General features: G+C 34.6%; 1 protein-coding gene and 1 pseudogene across 1 annotated transcript in view; one reads left to right on the top strand and one right to left on the bottom strand.

Annotated features, from left to right (window-relative positions):
* Positions 1 to 22,132, top strand: part of PARD3B (par-3 family cell polarity regulator beta) — a 1,282,153-nt gene that overhangs the window by 695,016 nt on the left and 565,005 nt on the right. Inside the window, exons 6-8 of the mRNA XM_027873670.1 lie at positions 8,978 to 9,064; positions 16,478 to 16,603; positions 20,502 to 20,860. Of these exons, the coding sequence (XP_027729471.1) occupies positions 8,978 to 9,064; positions 16,478 to 16,603; positions 20,502 to 20,860 (572 nt within the window). The remainder of the gene's footprint in view (positions 1 to 8,977; positions 9,065 to 16,477; positions 16,604 to 20,501; positions 20,861 to 22,132) is intronic.
* On the bottom strand, positions 18,938 to 19,132 carry LOC114051364 (annotated as a pseudogene).

The following is a 22,132-nucleotide window of genomic DNA, read 5'->3' as shown; positions in this document are numbered from 1 at the left end:
TGTCAAATTTATTGGTATACAATTGGGCAAGATAGTTCCTAATTATTTTAATTTTCCCTTCCTTGGTGGTAGATTCACTATTTTCATTTTTTATACTGGTAATTTGGTTTTCTTCTTTCCTTTTTTAAATTAAATTAACCAAAGGTTTATCTATTTTATTGGTTTTTTCATAAAACCAGCTCTTACTTTTATTTATTAGTCCAATAGTTTTCTTAATTTCAATTTTCTTAATTTCTCCTTCAGTTTTCAATATTTCCAAATTGGTGTTTAGTTGAGGATTTTTAATTTGTTCTTTTCTAGATTTTTTTTAGTTGTATGCCCAATTCATTGATATCCTCTTTCTCTATTTTATTCATGTAAGCATTTAGAGATATAAAACTTCCCCTAAGAATGCTTTTGCTGTATCCCATAAGTTTTGGTATGTTGTCTCATTATTATCATTCTCTTGAATGATGTTATTGATTGTTTCTATGATTTGTTGTTTGACTTATTCATTTTTTAAGATTAGATTATTTAGTTTTCAGTTATTTTTTAGTCTATCTTTCCATGGCCCTTTATTGCATATAATTTTTATTATATCATGATCTGAAAAGGATGCATTTAATATTTCTGCCTTGTGCATTGGATTGTAAGGGGGTTTTTTTTGCCCTAGAAAATGGTCAATTTTTGTGTATGTGCCATGTACCACCAAGAAAAAAGTATATTCCTTTCTATCCTCATTCAATTTTCTCCAGAGGACTATCGTACCTAACTTTTCTAAAATTCTAAATTATAAAATTCTATTCACCTCCTTAACTTCTTTCTTATTTAGTTTGTGGTTAGATTTATCTAGTTCAGAGAGGGGGAGGCTGAGGTCCCTGACTAGTATAGTTTTGCTGTCTATTTCTCCCTGTAACTCCCTGAATTTCTCTGTGAATTTGGATGCTATGCCATTTAGTTCATGTATGTTTAGTAATGATATTACTTCTTGTACTGGGCCCCAGGCTTGGTACCCATGTTTCCTCTTATATCTTGTAGCAGGTTACCTTAGCCCTAGCTTCTCTGGGTACCTTCCTCATTACTTGTCTTGCCTCCTCATATTCCTAATCCTAGTTTTCTTGATGGTACCATATCTTCCCTATCAGCAGCAATATCTCTGACCTCCTCACATAAAACTGATTTTTATTAAAATAATTTATAATTTTTCTTTAGAAGTTTTCTTTTTTTAAAAAACTGGTTTTAAAGGCCTTTACATTTTTAATGCATTTCTCCTAAAAGGTGGAATTTTTGGAACCATTTAGCATAGGCATGTTGTAGTTTTAAATTATTTTTAGCAATGCTGAAAAAGCAAATGTTGGTTTAATGTGAAATATAATCATGTCCAATGCCTTACCTCCATCCCTTTCCCTAAATCCTGGATGAAGAATTTATATTAGATAATTTGCAAATAATGAATGTGTCTGAATATCTACTTGGAATGGAATTTCAGGAATTCTGAGAGAACACTAAGAAAGACCTAATTTCCCAATTAATAATGTGAACAAGTATTCACTTCAATTCAAAAGATTTTGAGCAATACTATTCATCCATGATTTGGATTATTTGAAGTATTCAATTAGACAAGCCAACTCTTAGTCATCCATAGTAAGAAAAAAACATGTAAATAATTTAAAGACACAGTTAATCCATAGCCATCATTTTATACAATAATCCCCATCCAACCCAGTATTTTGATGCTGACAGTGATACTTGGAGCCATTTTATAGGAGAGTATGATGATTGTTTACAAGAGAAGGTTAGCAATAGATCTACCCTAACTTCCCTTAATAATCCATTATGAAACTAGCACAGAAATTTATGCAAACCCTTCTTAAACCTATTTGAGTTTCCAGCTTATATTACTGTTCAGGTCAATGAAGTCTTCTAAATTTAGTACTGTTTGTAAAAAGTAGTACTTTCTGCTATCGCTCTCACAAATTTCAAGGGATTGCCATAGTTTCAGTTTGGGATACAAATCTAAGTTCACCCTAATTATAAACCTAGTAACTTTATAGACATCAAATATGGGAACTTCATTCTATAATCTCACTTCCATATCATGAATAAAAATTCAATTCAATTTATCAAACATATGTGGTTTCTGCGAGCAAGGAATTGTGCCAGGTACTGTGTGTCTAGGTAGATTAAGGAAGATTTCATGGAAAAAAGATATAACTAAACTGGCCCTTAAAGAAAAAGAGTGATTTTTGATAGGTAGATATGGAAGGAGTTCATTCTAGGCATGGGATAAAACCTGCACTAATACATAGATTTAAAGGAATGCAGTATATTACATCAGGGAATATCATGAATTTATTAAATATTTTGCAACTGTTGCTCAAAGAGTTGATACTGACTCGTGTCAACATCATTTGTATTCTTGGTCTTAGCCTAAAGAGGTTGAGATGCTATGTGGGCATTTGTAAATACAGGCACATATTTTGACCAGAGCTGCATAATTTCAACCTTGAGTTCTTCCTAACTCTTGTATGATGCCGTTCATTTCCAGTGATTTGTTTATAACCACTTTGTCTACTGATAGCCAGTATTCTTAATGCTTTTTGATCTAATTTTTCAGACTCTTCTGCTTTTGTTTTAGTGTGTTTTGTGTTTAGTCAGTCTAAGGGAATACTGCTAAGATTTGTTATGCCATTTTGACATATGATTAAATTTTCCAACTTTTTGTTTACTTTCCATATGTGCTCTAATCTCTCTTCACCCAGTTAGCCATTGTTTCCTTACTGTTTTAATATCTCTAGAATTTATCTTTGGCATTCTGTTCTATTCCTCCTAAATATCACATTTTTCTTTTTTTTGCTTTTTTGGGGTTTTTTTTTTTTTTAGGCAATTGGGGTTAAGTGACTTGCCTAGGGTCACACAGCTGGTGTCAAGTGTTTGGTCTGAGGCCAGATTTGAACTCGGGTCCTCCTGACTTCAGGGCCAGTGCCCTGCGCCACCTAGCTGCCCCCGTATTTTTCAATCTATTCTTTTCATCTCTTTTCTTACATTTGTTATCCCCCAATCTTTCTTTCCTCTCATCTCCTGTCCCCAGCATATGCATATGAGCATGTACACACACACATGCAAGGACATACATGATAGTCCTAGTATATCGTGGGTCTTTAAAACCTACTATAGACTCTGTCAAAGTAAAAAAATACTTCATAATGTATATTCCAACTTCAGAAAAAACTCAGTGTTTCAAAAATATGTAGTCTAATAATGAATAGGACCTGACTACTTCTTATATTTATTTCAGTCCAAAAAGATAATGTATGTAAAGAACTCTGTGTGATGGTCAAATTTTTTTTTTACTGAATTTTCTTTTTTTTCTTCAAAACAATCAAAAATGTATTTGCCTTTTTCTATTTTTATGCTAATTTCTCCTAGTCTTAATACAAGTAATGGATGAAGACCAGAGTAAAACATGCCCTCTGAAATACTTATAGTTTTTTTTCTCTCTGTTAAGTATATCAGATATTCAAAAACAACATGTAAATTATAATCAATAGGTCTGAAATCCTTTCATACCTTTCTCTGTGCTACCTAGTAGGTTAACAGATATAAAAGCAATTTCTAATGAAAAGGGAAAATGGTAATTGTTAGGTTTAAAGATAGCACAATAGTTTGCTCAGATGTTAGAAAGGACAATCAGAATCCATTAAAGCAAAAATCAATCTTAAGCCTATTAAATGTAGCACTCACACTCACACGCACACACATATACAAATACACATTTTTTTTTTAAGGATTCTAAAACAAGATAGATTAATGGCTGCTTGGTTATGAATTTTGGGGCCAGGGTTACCTCTGAAATAGGAAGGAAAAATAAGTTAGTTCTCAGTCTCCTGTATCATTGTGAGAGAGAGAGAGAGAGAGAGAGATAGACAGAGACAGAGAGACAGAAACAGAAACAGAGAGAGAGACAGAGAGAGAGCACTAAGAATCATTATAGTTTATAGACCATCTATTCACATCAACTTTCCTATTGGTACTATAAATGTGAGATACTTGTGCAATGACCAATGTGAGCAAATTGCTACCGGGGTAATTATATGAATTTGGACATTTTTGTTAGTTATGATACAGAAGACAAAAGGAAGTTGCGTCTAAATGGGTAAGGATGGCTCACAAATTCTTAGAGAGAAAAAAGAGCTGGAAGCAATGTGCATTTTATGAATTCAAATGCAGCCCTTTCCCAAAACACTCAGTTGTCTCTATTGCAGTGCTTCTATGGAAAGCATTTGCTTATTATTGATTACAATTTATATACCAACATTTGTTGCAGAGGATTAAGATTAGAGAAATTCTACAAAGAATTTAACAAGACCCTCCAAGTTAAGTGTGTGTGTGTGTGTGTGTGTGTGTGTGTGTGTGTTTAATACTCTGACACTTTAAATGAAAAGATGAGCTTAGGAGAGCACAGCAAATATAAGAAATAAAGAGATGTGAAAGACTTGTAAAATACAAGGATGCTTCCCTGTGTATAGCTAGAATTGATTCTTCAAGAAGAGTGTTAGACTATTACCAAAGAAAATCACCAAAAATTAAATTGATTACATTTTAACAGGCAGAAAATGTTGGTTGTGTTGATGTGGAAATTGTTTCCACATAACTTGTGTGTTAAGAGTATAAGCTTTATAGAGCAAAAATCAAAATCAATACCAAGTTAGAATTCAAGAGACTGAGGTTTTGGCTAGCCAAAATATCCCACCAATCTATTAGTCTTTGCTATTAATAGCTATTTAGAAAAGAGACAAGAATTCATTCTAGATCAGTGAATATTGCTGGTTTTGCCTCTTTAGCCTTTCCTTTTTCTTTTTCAGTTTAATTGCACCTTAGCCAGAGTGAATCTTGAGGGTGTGTCAGATTATCTGACCCTAAACTAGATGATAGTAAGAAGACTTTTATAGCTATTGAAGAAATAGGAGATGAGGAATGACCCAGACTATTCCTAGAGATTCTCTGATTGGTTTTTATCATATAAGTTTGATAACTAAGGCCAAATAGCTGTCAGCTTGCCCATAGTACTGAGACATATTTAATCATTATACCCTAGAAGAGTGAAGCCAAGATAGCTAATGTGGCCCCTAAGATATGGGAATCATAGAAGACTAAAAAACCAGCACATTTAGAAATAACAAGCCTAACAAGCAATAGATCCATTAAACCAAATAGTATAACATGGCCATCAGGCATGCTATGCCCACTGATGAAGAAGGCTAAAGTGTGACAGTATTATGATGTCACCAGAAAACTTTGGGTCCTCTAGAAATCAAAGGTGGGAATTGCTCCCCCCTATATTTCCCCAAGTGTGGGCCCCTCATGTATGGTCTCTATTACTTAACAATTCTTCCCACTGATGGTGTGTATATTTGTGGGAGAACATGTCCTATATTTATGAGGTAAATGCTCTATTGCAAAACTTTTTATTAGTCTGTTTCACTAAATTCCTTTGCTTTGAACTAATGATATCCATTGACTGATAGGATAATAGTGAACCCGTTGGTGAAAGAGGCAGGATTTCAGTAGATCAAAAATCCTTGCTGGCTCTCTTCCTACGTTATATCCCCTATGTTTATGCCTCGATCACACAAAATTTCTTGAAAAACATAGTAACAGAAATAACTCTGACTCTTCTGATTATTAACATCAAGCAAGACATAAAATGGGGACATGTGTGTTAGCCAAAGGTCTTTGGTATTGTCATGGAGAATGTCCAACACAGTCTAAAGGAAAAGGGGTTCCCTATAGATCATGTGATTTTTCTCCTGTTTGCAGCTGACATTTCGGAGTTTTTTAATTGAAATCTGCAATCACTTAAAGAGAGTTCAGTTTAACTAACCACCTATCAACAAGCAACCAAACAAAGAATGCCTTTTGTCCAGACTGTGATATACAGTTGGATGAACACTCCAAAGACCTGGGCTGTGAGTACCTCTGCCTTTGGCAGATGGAACAGATCAGCAATGAGCTTCTCTTAGAACTAACCAGGAGGAGGAGAACAGCCTGGACTGTCTTTTGAAAATTACTCAGTGCTTTTAGTAACCCCAAAGTTGTCTCTGAAACAAAGTTTATCTTTTTAATGTCAGTACTCTTCCAGAGATGCTGTTTGGCTAGGAATCATTGAATATCATAGTACTGAAGAATTAAAGTCATGAGTTTAATATCCTTTCCTTAAAGAATTAACTCATCTTTTGGAATTGGAGTTAAAGGACAAACAGCCAGAGGTCGTATGCATACCTTGATAATATATTTTTCATATGAAAGTTTCTAATTTTGACCAGTCAGCCATTCTCTTGAACGATAACATTGATGGGGAAGTGAGTACAAAACCAGGATATATGTCTTTGAACATGTTTTACACAGCTACATATTGTGTGAACCATCCAAATTTCCTTTGAAATTCCCTACCACCTGTCAACCCAGAGTTTTTTCCCTTCTATCAAAAAAGACTGATCTCAGTGTTCATATGGTCAAAATCCGTATTTAGGGTTCCTCTGGGAACATTCATAATAATTGTCTACTCCTTCAAAGAGATGTTGACATTTTCTGGGTTGTCTACAATATGGTTGCCAAGTGTGGCCTTCATTCTAATCAGGCATGGTCAAAGATTATTTCTTTTTATATTGAGTTGATATAAAGAATATATGACAAAAAAGGATAAGAGCTAAGTATTAATATGGCACAAGGGTATCTGTTATAGAGGGTTTTGTTTTATTTAATTAAAGCATTTGATTATAAATCATTTGGAGAATATTTTGTCCTATAGAAGATTAGCATTTTTTTATTCTTTGCCACTTGTACAAAGCATTAAGCAGAAATCCATTTTCTTAACACAATTTAGGGTATACTATATACAGTATATCTGGACATATGATATATATGTATAATATATCTATAATATCTGGAATTTAATAGTAGATTATGTGAAACATTATTTTTATTCTCTTTGTACATATACAAATAAGTAAAATGTTGGAAATACTAAAGATAAGAAACTCTGGGTTGTTAGGCATAAATACGGTTTATCAGGATAAAGCAGGCTCCTAATCCTGGTGATCATTGAAAATGGGATACACTGTCATTATCCTCAAACTCTGCATTTCATGCTGAGAAATTGACAGGGTCAGTGGTTCCCAAACTTTTTGAGTATGAAGACCTCTTTGTAATGAAACAAAAATAGTTATACATTACTACATCATAGTATCTAGAATATTTTTATCTATCATTTGAGAAAATTCATAACTGCATACTATACCCTTGTAATAGCTAAGCTGTCTCCCAGGTCCTCTCTGCAGCCCCCAGGACTAGATGTTATCTCTAAGGTACCATCCTGAATTATGAATCTGTGATTCTATTAAAAGGATTGATTACTGGCTTATCAAAAACCACATTCCATTCTCTAGATAGCTGTAAAATCAGGGGAATGGAGACATTTCCAAGTGATACTTTATGATTTTTAATATTTTCTCTCTCTTTATATTATATGAACAACTAACAATTACCATTTTCAACATTACATAGCAAGAATGATTGAGTTTTATATACCCCGAAATATCATTTTATCCATGTGAAGATGTGTCTGAGCTCTCTAATTCAAGGCTTTTGACGTAGGCTACTTGACTGAACAAGTTTCAAGTAATGACAGTATCTGTGTGGTACTATTCATTTGGAATTTATTACTAGCTTTGGAATTTCATCCTCTCTCTACACTCATTGGGAATTGACATACTCCTTTTGAAAAGCTTGATTTTAAAAGGTTTACATAGAAAAATAACAAGAAAAATAAACATTCTGCTTGACAGAATATAGCTAATATAGTCATATTAGATTACTGGTAATTTAGAGACTATTTCATGCCTAGTGAAGTCATTAAGGACTTCACACAAAATACCCTTTTAATACTTTTGCTAACTTTCCAGAAAAAAACCCAGAATTCTACCATTTTCAATTTGGATGAGAAAAGCATTTATAGCAATTGTAGTTTGGAATTAAAGTCATTTTCATGTAGATAGGATGCAATAGTGTCCTGCTAGCTATTTGTATGTTGTAAATATCTTCTTATGCTTTGGCGTTTTTCTTATGGCATTTATACTTGTTATCTGTATGGCTGAAGTAGCATTAATTGTCCATTATTATTATGCTGATAGAAGTCTGTTAGTTAAGCTCTTTATTACTCAGGAAATAAGTTACCTTTGCCTAGGAAGGAGTAACTGATGTACATGTATTTCAGTTATGCACACTTTCCATTGGTGTTGCTAGCATCTCCTTTTCGTAATCTATTGTGGGTTAGGTAGGTCAAGATTTCTATTTCTTTCAAGAATATATTTTCATGTCACTTCTGTTTTCTTTTTTCTGTCTTTAAAAAGAAAAAAGGATAATTTGGGGGATATCTTCCTTGGGTTCCTGGTGCTTTCTTTAAAAACAAATTTAATTCTTTATCTAGAATATTTTAAAGATAATTAGCACATATTACTAAGACTACAGATTTTTTAAAAAATTAGTCCTATGCATTCTTTGCTAAATAATATACCTTTTGCCCTTCTTTTTCTTCTATTTTGAGTGGAAAAAATCTCCTTGATTTTTAAAATAATCAGATGCATTATGGTTTACATGTATTTCATGAAATATATATTTTCAAATGTATGTATTCTAGCATCACTTGAACACTTTTAAACATGTTGATTTATGCAGATTGAAGGAAGGAGGACATTATTTTGATGGGTAGTCATTTTCAGTTGTTCTCCTGGATGGGGAAAAAATCAAGAATCAAATATTCCTTTAAACATATTTAGTGGCAACCTCTTCTGCATGCCCCCAACAAGTCATTTACTATTTTTATTTTTCCTTGGCTGTATGAATGGGAGGTATTTTCTTTTCTTTTCTTTTCTTTTGGTATGTACTTCAGCTGTTCTTGAACAGAGACTCATCTGTGCTCTTGCTTTCTTTATCTCAGTGATATGACAAGAACAGTGGAGATTTCTGGGGAAGGTGGCCCTCTGGGGATACATGTAGTACCCTTCTTTTCATCGCTGAGTGGAAGGTAAGATGTTTTCCTTATTTCAGAAACCCATGTTAATGAAAAAAGCTCGATTGAGTTCATTTTCTGAAACATTTTCCAGAAGAGGGTTAAGTGTGCATCTCTATTACTCAGTAATAGGCCTCAACATATTCCTTTGTTGACCACTTTGTTATGCTACTTACATGTTAGAAACAAAATAAAAACAGTCCACTTATGTGATGTGGGTTAAAAAAAATCAATCATGGTCTCTGCACTTAAAATTAATTATGAACGGCTTCCTTGAAGCATTCCTGCAGCAGACTTGTTAAATAAGAAGATTCCCTAGTGAATATTTTACCATTTCCTTGTATTACTAGACAAACATCCCATCAGAATGTCATTATTCACCAAAACACACTTCAATAAATGGATGCAAAGTGAAAACCTAACTTGATACATCCTCTATGATCATAGTTTACATGGTCAAGTAACATCTAATATTTAGAAAATGGAAATAATAGAAAGGGGTTTGTTCAAAATTTCTGGTAGGAATCATTGTAGTTCCTGCTATAGGCAAAGTAGAGATGCAATTTTATTTTCATGTTTGGTAGATTTTTAACTACCATGGCAAAATACAGCCATAACATTAATTGCTCTTTTGAAATAAAATTAATTCCATTGAAAATGATGTATTATAGGCAGTTGAGGTGCCAAAAGCCCATTTTATTGCTAAATCTATATTGATATATGGTCATTAATATTATGTCAACATTTCCAGGATGTTTTCTTATACACCTAACATAGATGTTAAAGTTTTCCCTGGGTAGAAATTGAAATGTGTGCCCTAAGAGATAATATGAAAAAAACACACTAAGAGTCTCAAAATTACTGGATGCAGAAATGACATCACTTTTCCCTATTACAAGACTGCCTCAAGCCCTAAAACTGAAATTGACATGAAAAGTCCATTTTTTTTCGAAATCCATTTTATATTCTAATCATTGCACGAGATTCATTAATTGGTTAACTTTCTTAAGCTATGAAAAGTGAGTCATTGAATCATATAATTTTTCAGGCTAGAAAGGACTTTAAATATCTAATAGAACTCCTTCATCTCTATATGAAGCTAAAACTAGAGACTTGAAATGGTTTGCCCCAAGGTTACACTACTAATTAGGGCAGTTATAGTAGAACAAACATGACATTTAGAATCTGACGTCCAGGGTTTGAATCCTGGCTCTACTACTTACCTACCAGTATGACCCTGGGCAAGTCACTGAGTACATCTGAGCCTCAGATTCTTCCTATGTAAATTTAAGTGGTTAGACTAATCGTCTTTAAGTTCCCTTCTAGAGTTATAGAAAGAGCAGCTAGATGGTGCAGTGTATAAGCTCACCAGGCCTGAAGTCAGTAAGACTCTTCTTTGGGAGTTCAAATCCAGCCTCAGAACTTACTAGATGTATGACCCTAGGCAAGTCACTTAATCCTATTTTCCTCGTTTCCTCATCTGTAAAATGAGCTGGAGAAACAAATGGCAAACCAAAGTACTTTGGCAAGAAAACCCCAAAAGGGCTCATGAAGAGTTGGACATGACTGAAAAACCACACAGCAGCAGAGTTATAGATCTCATAACTTTGTGAGTCAGGACTAGAACTCGGGTCTACTGAATGCCAGTCCAGAGTTCTTTCCACCGCAACAATCTTCTTGTAAGGTTATTTAACATTACTTGACTGCCCATGAGTATTTACTCAATACAGTCTGCCATGGTTGGCAAGTGCAGATTTAGCACTGATATTTGGGTTGGCATTGGGTATTGCAGGTAGCCATCTGCTACCTGTAATTGTCATGTCATCACCTTTTTGCAAATTCATTTGATGCCAACTTCTCATGGAGATGAATGCCCCTTAAAAAGAAATGAACTGAAAAGTTGGTGGAGCTCATTGGCTCATTCCCTGTGCATGTTAATAACCTTGTTTATAAACATTATGGGTTATGGCACTGAACAAGCTGTTTTTTTGACAGACAGGATGAATATTTACCGAGTTGTCTTGAGAAATTGGAATGGTTTTTGGCAGGAGTGTACTGATACAGCTTTGGGACTACGAATGTGGTTAAATTACTAGTTCTTTTAACTTAATAAAACTTGAATATAGCACATGAACTTTCCATTTCAGGCAAACCTGAGGAAATGTGCCATGTGATAGTGAACATGCTTCATTTTCAACAGTTGCATGGAGAAGTTTATACTATAGAACAGTAAATCATCCTCCCACAGTGTATGCTATTGTTTAAATGGGAAAAATAAAATAAAAGACTGAGATTACAAATATTTGGCTCCTGTAGTTTACTCTTTGCATTCTTGGTTTTCTAGAATAGAAATGATATCTTGCCAAAACTTTCAAAATAACTGTACCACAAATATGGTTTCATAAGCTGATAAGCAGAGAATGGGTACCTTTCCATTCAATAACTCAGTAGAATCGTTCTGCCATTTCTTTAGACTATCCACTAGTATTATAGAAAGGAAATTTAATTAGAAAACACATTAAAATAATGTAGAAGTGGAGACATGAACCAATAAAAGTTAAGGAATAATGAGTTCAGCCTGAGAAAGCATACTTAACTCAACCCATGTGTCTCAATACATAGAAAGATGTCAAACAAGTGACTGACTTTATAATACCATATGGTTTCACTGTTTGGGAATGGTAGGGTGAATTAAGGTCAGAATGAAAGACTTAGCTCTTAATTTCCTTCCATTTTATTGGTTTGCATTATTAATTCAAATTGAATTTATATTTAACACTTTGACTATGACTGCAATTTAATCCATGTATTGTCTTTATTTTTCTTGCTTCCCAATTTCTAATCTTTAACACAGTGTGACTATACCTATTATGAGACATTTTAACCTAATATAGAATACTTAATTATAAATAGGAGTCTTCTTTACTAGTCAGTGGTTTAATAATTAAGATCTAGTGAGACATAGCATATGACAGGGTGGTGAATGGTTTATTTTTTTTTTCTGTTTTTATTTCCCAGGATCACTGACCTTCAGAAGGAAAAAAAAACTTAAAATGAGGCCTACTCACAAATTAAAGGCAACTTAGGCCTCTTTTTTCTTCTCTTGATAAAACACATGTAACTCACCTTTTAAAGTCAAGAACACAAAAGAGAAAATTTGTACAATTAAATTATCAACAAATAATAATAACAGTTGTCTGTGTATGTGTGTATATATTTCAAGTAGAGCAAGTTAGAAAGTAGGAAAAAAGAGAAGAGATAAAGTAATAAAAGATAAAGGGAGAGGGAGGAAGGAAGGAGGGAGAGAAGGAAGGAAGGAAGGAAGGAAAATTTGGGAGGAGACAGAAAGACACACAAAGAGAAGTCAGAAAGGACCAAGGGCTTGGTAAGAGATACATGAAAGGATAAAAGAAAACAGACTGGAAATAAAGAGAAGAAAAACACAGATAGAAACATATCACATAGTTTGGGCTTACAGTGTTCTATGGTGAATATTAGTGGATGTGAACTGTTCTTGAACTGTGGACTCTCTGTAAGCTGATGTAGGGCAGGGATCTGTCATCTTTCATATTTGTAGTAAATATTTTACAAATTGTAGGCCCTTAGGTATTTGTTTAATTAAACTGAATTTATTGATAATTTATGTGATTTGACATTGCAATTAGCTGATAAATCACCATGCTTGAGTCTTGGTTCTGAATGACTTAGCTACACCCATCCATAGTGAGGGGATTATCCCCTGTGGTACACCTGCAGTTACCAAAGTATTTTCACCATTTTGACTGAATGAAATTGTCAGGAGTTCTCTGCCTTTGCAGCAGAATATAGAGAGCAGAAGTCGTCTGATATCAGTCCCCAAGCCAATAATATCCATCAGTGTTAAATTACATAAAATTAACTTTTACATAAAAGCATTTCATATATAGACATGTTCTGTCAATAAATTCTTCATAGCAAGTTAGGTTTTTCAGATTGGTAGGGTCCCCGTTACACATGACAAGCTATGATCTATTAACTAATGCTAAACCCTATGGCCTGGAAAAAATAATTCACCTACAAAAATATCAAACTAAGTTCTAGAAAGTAATTTTACATGATTGATGTTGGGCAGAATTAAGTTAAAAGAAGATTTGGGATGACTGTTAACAAAATACTTGCTTATATAAATTGTGGTTTAGAAATATGTGTGAGTCCCATAATATATTTGTTCTCATGAACTCACTATACTAGAAATCCAGATTTTGAAAAAAATAAAATGCTTTCCGATTAATAATCCATATTCTGGTCTTTATTTTTAATAAACATTAATATTTAATGACAGGTTCATAATATGTCTTTTATGTTATATAGTAAACATTGTACTATTTATCATTATAGTTAATATTGAATTCTTTTAATACTATATTCTGTTTTGGAAATTATGTGCGGACTGCTTTCACAGTGCCCTATAAGTACCTTAAATCTCACTTGAATCCTAGATCTTTCTTCAAATAGCAAATCTAACACCAATTTTCTATTTCAGTGAATATTCTGGGTGGATTCACTAACTTTCTAGAACTTTAAATTTTTGCAACTTTTATCTCTCTTTGTAAACTAGCAACCTTGAGCTTTCCATAGACTAGGCTCTGTTATTAACTGTAACACCACTTCATCATCATGTAGTATTCATTGAGCATTTTTGCAGTGGAGACATTCCAGTAAATATCACTTCATGAGCTCTGTCCATTCAAGAGTACAGAATGTCTATACTAATTAAACTACTAACCCCTTGAGGCAGTGGCTCAATATTTGGGGGCTAATCCAAACAGGAGCTCTACATTTTCACCTATACTTTCATTATAGGCTGCCCTTTTTCCATTTGTGACCATATTATTCTCTCATAAAAAGCACTCATATTTTATTTATATTTTTTATTTAGAAAAAAGGAACCATTGTAATATCCCACCAAGCACATTGTATAAAAGAAAATTACAAACTCTCTCTCTCTCTCTCTCTGTCACACACACACACACATGCACATGCACACACACACACACATACACAAATAAAGCCACATTTATAATATATCTATATGCTTTAGAATTCTGCTTATAGATCTGGATAGGGCAAATGAAAATACTTCCCTTACATTGAATTACAATTAGGATCCTGTCACATTGGGAGAACAGAATCCCCCCCCCCAAAAAAAAACGAATGGAAATATGTACAATTTTATTACTTTTTTTTCTTTCTTCTTAATAAAATTCAACAGTTGGAAATAACACCTGGATTCTCCTGTTCATTGTCTTTCGCGTTCCTATCGCAATTTCTCAGTCCCAATTGTTCTCTCTGACTCCAGTCTTTTCTTAAAGTCTACATAAGAAAGCCAGACTAATCATTCAACAGGCATTTATTAAGTACCTACTATGAACCAGGTACCATGCCACTTCTTGGGATACAAAGAAAGGCAAAATACATTTGCTAAGGTACTGAATTTATAGTATCATTTCCTTACTCAAAAACGTTCAAGTACTTATTATTTTCTATTAAATTAATTGTATTTCCTGTGCCTTGTTTTAATCTGGCTCTACCCTCTTCTTTCAATCCTTTGCCTTATTTTTGCCCAATATCCACCCATGCCCACTCATCAGCCTAGTTTCCTTATTATCCTACAACCATATAGTTTAATTGAATGGTATAATCAGATCATAGATTTGGAGCTGGAAGGGTCCTCAGAGGTCATTTGAACCACCCATCTTAATTTATAAATGAGAAAATTGATTAAGTAACTTGTCACAGGTCACACAACTGAAAGGAAATTTGTACCTACATCATTTGACATCAAACTCAACACTGTTTCCATTATACTGTGCTGCCATGATAATTTGTATCTCTGTACTTTTGGTTATGTTTTTTCCCTCACCTGGATCTTCCTCTTTTTTCCCCTTACTCCATGTTACCTATCACAAATTGTATAGATTTTTCAGTGTGTAGCTTAATTCTCACCTTCCCTCTGAAGCCTTTCATAAGGACTCCAAGCATTCATTGATCCATCCTTCTCTGAATTCCTATATAACTTATAGACTGTAACAAACTATAAAGCGGTTGTTTCATATGGGTTGACTCTGTCCTTCCAAATTGTGTTACTTAGGGGCAGCTACGTGGCACAGTGGATAGAGCACCAGCCCTGGATTCAGGAGGACCTAAGTTCAAATCCAGCCTCAGACACATAACACTTACTGACTGTGTGACCCTGAGCAAGTCACTTAACCCCATTGCCTAGCCAAACAAACAAACAAACAAACAAAAAACACTAAATTGTGTTACTTAGTAAATGCCCAATTGATACAATCAATTACAAATACAATCAATACAATTCATATCCAAAAAGAGAGAATTTAAAACTAAGTCAGTGCTTTAACTTTTGTCTGGGTCACAAGACACTGTAACCCACTGAGTAAATACATTGCACTTTTTATATGCAGTGTGTACCTTACTGACCTAAAACACATAACTTTCTAAGAATAATTTATTGACAGAACCATGCTTAACTATAAACTAAATAGGTATCAAAGGTAATTTTTGTAAAATATAATGAAACTGATGAATTTTATTGGTTTAAGGACTGACAGCAAATGACATTTGCTTCCTGTCGTTGATAACAGGGGAATAGTACCACTTACTTAATTTCATCCATCCTATAGACTCTGATCTTATAGCAACCAGCTTTCTTATATGGCAACTCTGCACTTGGGCTGGTCCCTGGACAGCAGACACTGGGTTACTGAGCCCATAGCTGTAGCCTTTTCCACTTGATAGAACCTACCAGGACTTGGACTTCACTGATAGAATCTTTGAAAACTCAGTTACCCCCATGCCAATGATGAAACATTTGATCTACATTTAATTAAAATAAAACTAGATACATTTCAGCCAGCCTCTGTGTGTGTGTGTGTGTGTGTGTGTGTGTGTGTGTCTGTAGTTTTTAGTACAGGGTATAAAAGGAAATTCAGGAAATGTGATTTTTTTTAAAAATTCAAGCTCCAACCCATCCTCTTTTTTTCCCAATGAAGAGTTGCTAGCTTGACTCTGTTCTCTGATTCACTCATTATAGGAAGCTATCTGTTACTATCCCAAACAAGTGAGTCTTGTCTTTTCAATTCCACTAAAACCTAATAGCCTTTGCTGAGTTACTGGAAACATTAGAAATGAGGTCACAGATTAATTCTCTCTTGGTTGGTATAATGTGTATTATCCTTGGAATACTTGTTTCACTAAAGACGTCTGTTGTTATTGTTGTAAACTCTCCCATTTAACTTATGATTCAAACAGTAGTGAAGTAGGTAAGAGTCACCATTACTTTGGATGGGCACTTATTTTGGAATAATTGTACATGGATTACACGTGATTACTCTGATTTTATTTTGCCCTTTATTCTTTGTATTTCAGAATTTTAGGGCTCTTTATCCGGGGTGTTGAGGAAAACAGCAGGTCTAAACGGGATGGACTATTTCATGAAAATGAATGCATCATAAAAATCAACAATGTGGATCTCATAGACAAAACCTTTGCTCAGTAAGCACTTTTTTATTGTTGTATTTACTTTATTGATCCCCAGAATGCTTATAATAGTTATTGAGCTCATTATGGGCAAAATTGTAGGTAGAACTTCTGGTCAGTTTCCTACAAATGATCCCCAGTACATCCATTTAGAAATGCATTCTATGTTTGAGTACACTCAGGGGTGGCCCCACATGTGTCACTGGCAGCCCTGTATATGTTAAGCCATAGACTATAGCAAACCTTCCTGTCTGAGTGGTTGTCATGCTTTGGTATCGATGGATGGCGTTTGTTTTTCTTGGAACGTAGGTCACTTAGGCTAGTGTTTAATGACTATTTTCACAGACTGTTGATTCAGCTTGTTAATTAACTTACGAGATGTCAGCAGTATACATTAGTCTGAAAATCTGTGATAGGAGTTTGTCAGGACTCAATGACTAATAGAGGCTAAAATAAATAATTTAAAATTAACATACTTGCCAAACATTTATCTTTTTGTCTTCATGTGCAAATTTTATTGATATCCTACTGTAAAAGTAGCAAATACCTAGGTTCTAACTGTGTTAAACTCCAGTAAAGGAGTACTCTAATGGTTTAGATTGGGTCAGATGATAAATAAAAGCATACTGGGGACTATTCTTCATTAAGGAATGTTAGGATACCAAAATTATGCTAAAGACAACATGGACTTCCAGAAACAAATAAGTTTATAATAAGCTTTTTAAAAAATTTTATTTATTTATTTTTGGTTTTCAACATTCACTTCCATAAGCTTTTGAGTTTTAAATTTTTCCCCTTCCCTCCCCACCTCCTTCCCCAAGACTATTTGATATAGGCTCTACATATACATTACTGTTAAACATATTTTCACATTAGTTATGTTGTAAAGAAGAATTAGAACCAATAGAAAGAACTGCTAGAAAGAAGAAACAAAACGGAAGAGAAAAAAAGAGCAAATAGTATATACTTTGATCTGCATTCAGACTCTATAGCTCTTTCTCTGGATGTGAATAGCATTTTCCATCATCAGACTTTTGGAGATGTCTTAGATTCTTGCATTACTGAGAAGAGCTAAGTCTATCAAAATTAGTCATTACACAATGTAACTGTTACTCTGTATAACATTCTGCTGGTTCTGCTCACTGCACTCAGCATCGGTCCATACAGGTCTTTCCAGGTTTTTCTGAAGTTCACTTACTCATCATTTCTTATAGCACAATAGTATTCCATTATATTCATATACCACAACTTGTTCAGCCATTCCCCAATTGATGGGCATCCCCTCAATTTCCAATTCTTTGCCACCACAGAAAGAGTTGCTATAAATATTTTTTTACATGTGGATCCTTTTCCCATTTTTATGATCTCTTTGGGATACCGCCCTAGAAGTGCTATTGCTGGGTCAAAGGGTATGCACATTTTTATAGCCCTTTGGGCATAGTTCCAAATTGCTCTCCAGAATAGTTGGAATAGTTCACAACTCCACCAACAATGCATTAGTGTTCCAGTTTTCCCACATCTTCTCCAGCATTTATCATTTTCCTGTTTTGTCATGTTGGCCAATCTGATAGGTGTGATGTGGTACCTTAGAGTTGTTTTGATTTGCATTTGTCTAATCAATAGTGATTTAGAACATTTTTTCATATTCTTTGACCTTTTATGAATTGGGGAATGACTTGTATTTACAAAATTTGACTTAGTTCTCTATATATTTTAGAAATGAGGCCCTTATCAGAAACACTGCTTGTACAAATTCTCTCCCAGTTTTCTGCTTCCCTCCTAATTTTGGTTGCATTGGCTTTGTTTGTGCAAAAACTTTTAATGTAATAAAAATTATTCATTTTGCATTTCATAATGTTCTTTATCTCTTGTTTGGTCATAAATTCTTCTGTTCTCCATAAATCTGGTAGGTAAACTATTCCTTGCCCTCACCCTTTGCTTGTAGTATCAGCCTTTATATCTAAATCAAGTACCTATTTTGACTTTATTTTGGTATATGGTGTAAGATGTTGGTCTAGGCCTAGTTTCTGCCATACTCTTTTCCAGTTTTCCCAGCTGTTTTTGTCAAATAGCGAGTTCTTATCCCAGAAGCTGTAGTCTTTGGATTTATCAAACAGTAGATTACTGTAGTCATTGACTATGGTGTCTTGTGTACTTAACCTGCTCCACTGATCCACCCCTCTATTTCTTTCTTTTTTTTTTTTAAGTTTATTACAATGTACAATAAACACATTAAGATAACACTTAATCTTGGCTGCAAGCTGCTATAGATGTTGAAGTAGGAAATGCAGATGTCACAAAGCAAGAAAGAAACCAATGGGAATCATCATTTTATCTACCCAAGAACATCTACTTTTTGCCAGATTTCTTAATCCCACCACTGGCAAGTGGTCCCTTCCCAGCAGCTTTTGCTTTTAACCCTTCCAGTTTTTTCTGTTCTTCTTTTTGTTTTTGTTTGAAATCTATATCTTCCTTATCCATTTCCTTGGTTTGTTTCTTGGACTTCTTCAGAGACTTCTTCTTAACACCCTTATCACCAGACATCATGCCTGCTGCTCAGCCCATCACTCTATTTCTTAGCCAGTACTAAGTAGTTTTGATGATTGCTGTTTTATAATACAATTTAAGATCTGGAACAGCTAGGTCACTTCCCTAGTATTTCTTTTCATTAATTCCCTTGATATTCTGGACCATTTTTTCTTCCAGATGAATCTTGTTATTATTTTTTCTAGCTCCATAAAATAATTTTTGGTAGTTTGATTGGTATGGCACTGAATAAGTAAATTAGTTCAGGTAGAATTGTCATTTTTATTATATGAGCTCGGCCTACCCATGAGCAACTGATGTTTTTCCAATTATTTAGATCTGACTTTATTTGTTGTAAAATATTTTGTATTTGTGTTCATGTAATTCCTGAGTTTCTTTTGGCAAGTAGACTTCTAAATATTTTATAATGTCTACAGTAACTTTAAATGGAATTTATGTTTCTATCTCTTGCTGTTGGCCTTTGTTAGTAATATATAGAAATGCTGATGATTTATGTGGGTTTATTTTATATTATAATAAGCTTTTTAATATGGTAACACTCTCTAATAAAGACTAGCAGCCCCTGAAGATGACATGTTCAGATATGCTTAGAATATGGGTCATTAACCCAACTGCAATTTTTAGACAATAAACACACACAGATGATTTTAACGTGAGAGTAAGTATGTATACAACCCAAGTCCTACCTTGGTACCTTAGAGAAGGTTAAGAAAACAAATAAACAAAAAGAACAGTACATTGTATGGATCCTCTCTGAAGAAATTTATGGAAGTATGTGGAAGAATCATAGTGTGGAGGGTTGTGTTACCTGCACTGTTGAAAGGACTACCCACACTAATAAGATAAAAAATCCATTTTCAGTATCAAGGTACTCAAATGCACACATAGGTGCAAATATATTAGTTCTGTTCTCATTCATTCTTTATCTTAATTCATAAATAGCATAAAAATATGAGAGTTTTTTTATTAACTCAAGGAGAATTTACATGGAAATCAAAGGTTGCTGTGATGTCTAATGAGTTGAAAAACTTCTAGATTAGGTGTTCTTAACCTGTGGACCACAAAATTGTTTTCTTAATATTTTGATAACTTTTTTTCAATATTATGTATTTCTTTTGTAATTCTATGTATTTTATGTTATACATTTCAAAACATTCTTGGGAGATGGGCTACATAGACTCCACCAGACTTCCCAAGAGGTCCATGAAACAAAAAGGTTAAAAACCTCTGCTTGAGATTCCCTAGTTCTGAGGATATTGTGATAATTATCATAAGTAAATAAATTATACTCTCATGATTTAAGCTAATAATTATAGCTTTAGAAGTGGCTTGCTGTGTATTGAAATATAAATTATTTTCTTTCAAGGGCTCAAGATGTCTTCCGTCAAGCGATGAAATCTCAAAATGTTCTCTTACAAGTGCTTCCACCAAACAACCGTGAACAGTATGAAAAGTCAGTCATTGCACCTCTTGGAAGTCTTGGTAACAGTGATGTTGTTTTGAGAACAAAGATATCCCCTCCAATCCAAGGAAAACCAGCATCGAAAACAGTCAACCTGACAGGAGCAAGCAGTGTGGAGACAGACACACAGATTTCTAGCCAACAGAACAGGAGCCCCAGAGTACCAAGACTAGGAAGAAAGCCATCATCACCATCGCTTTCTCCCCTCATGGGGTTTGGAAGCAAGAAAAATGCAAAGAAAATTAAGATTGACCTTAAGAAAGGTAATTATTGAATCACAGGTATTATATCCTCTTGTGACATTTAATATAAACATGTTGAGGCTAAGTTAATTCATATCCTTTACATTACTTTGAATCAAAGGATAGAGTGAGTCAAGTATGTGCTTAAGTAATTTTCTACACATTGTTCCTACGATTAGGTTGTTGGGGTTTTTTAAAATAAGGAAATAATATTTGCATTTTGGGAAACAGAGAAAATAATTATATGTTACCATGTAAGCCATTGGTGTGATTTCAGTTTTCCAGAAGCACGGCAGCTAGGTGCAACTCGTCTTCCGCCTCTTCTACCTCTGTCCATGGGGGAGTTATACCCCTACATCTGGGTGCTCTGTCCAAAGGAATGTAAATTTTGATCATTTATACTTCACAAAGTATCTTCAGGTTTGGGGTCCAGATATTTTTTTTCTTCCCCACTTATTTATTCTATCTTTTTTTTCCCAAAACACCAGGACAATTAACTCCTTTGTCTCATGAAGTTTTATCATTTCTTGAACTAAAGTTCTGAAAAACCTGACTTTGATAAAGTCCATTGGGATTCAAATGGAACTACTTTACCCTGCTTTTAAACCCAAATCACTCTGCCTCTCACCGATAGACCAATAATAGGTCCCAGCCCAAGCCTCACTTTCTCCTGGCTCAGAGTGAGCAAATATTTCTGTTCTGGCCAGAAACACTGAAGGTCTTTCCCTCCCAGATTGATTCTTTTGTGAAGGCAGACTGGGCCATCTTGTGCCTCAGTTCTTACCAAGCCTTTAATCACTGATTGGGTGTTGCCTCAGACAATCTGAGACCTGGGAAAGACCTTTGCTTGAAAGGCCAAGGTCCCCAACTGCACCAGGGGCCATCGCCAGTTGTCCTGACCTATGTCTTGCTGACAGGGTACAGGCCCAAGCCAAGACCTTTGCCCCTTACCCCAAAAAGAATTTGGGTCCCATTTGTCTACAGACTCTCCTTGAACTCTCCTGTTTGATCAAGGAAGTCTCTAGCTATTTGACTGAGGCTATAATCCTACCAAATGACCTTTCAATATCACCTACACCCAATCTCCCAATTCTCTGTTACCTTTAATTTAGCCCAACCCTCTGTTGTCTATTACCTCTGGATGGCATGGGGCCACTTCCCACCCATGATCCTATCTGGATCCCATTCTACCCCCCAGTCACGCCCATCAAGATCCTCCCTAGAGGGGCAGTGAGGTGGCGCAGTGGATAGAGCACCGGCCCTGAAGTCAGGAGGACCTGAGTTCAAATCCAG

This window comes from Vombatus ursinus, unplaced genomic scaffold (assembly GCF_900497805.2).
Source record: "Vombatus ursinus unplaced genomic scaffold, bare-nosed wombat genome assembly UNPS02014802.1, whole genome shotgun sequence".
In the NCBI taxonomy this organism is placed as follows: Eukaryota; Metazoa; Chordata; class Mammalia; order Diprotodontia; family Vombatidae; genus Vombatus; species Vombatus ursinus.
This window is presented reverse-complemented; position numbering and strand designations above follow the sequence as displayed.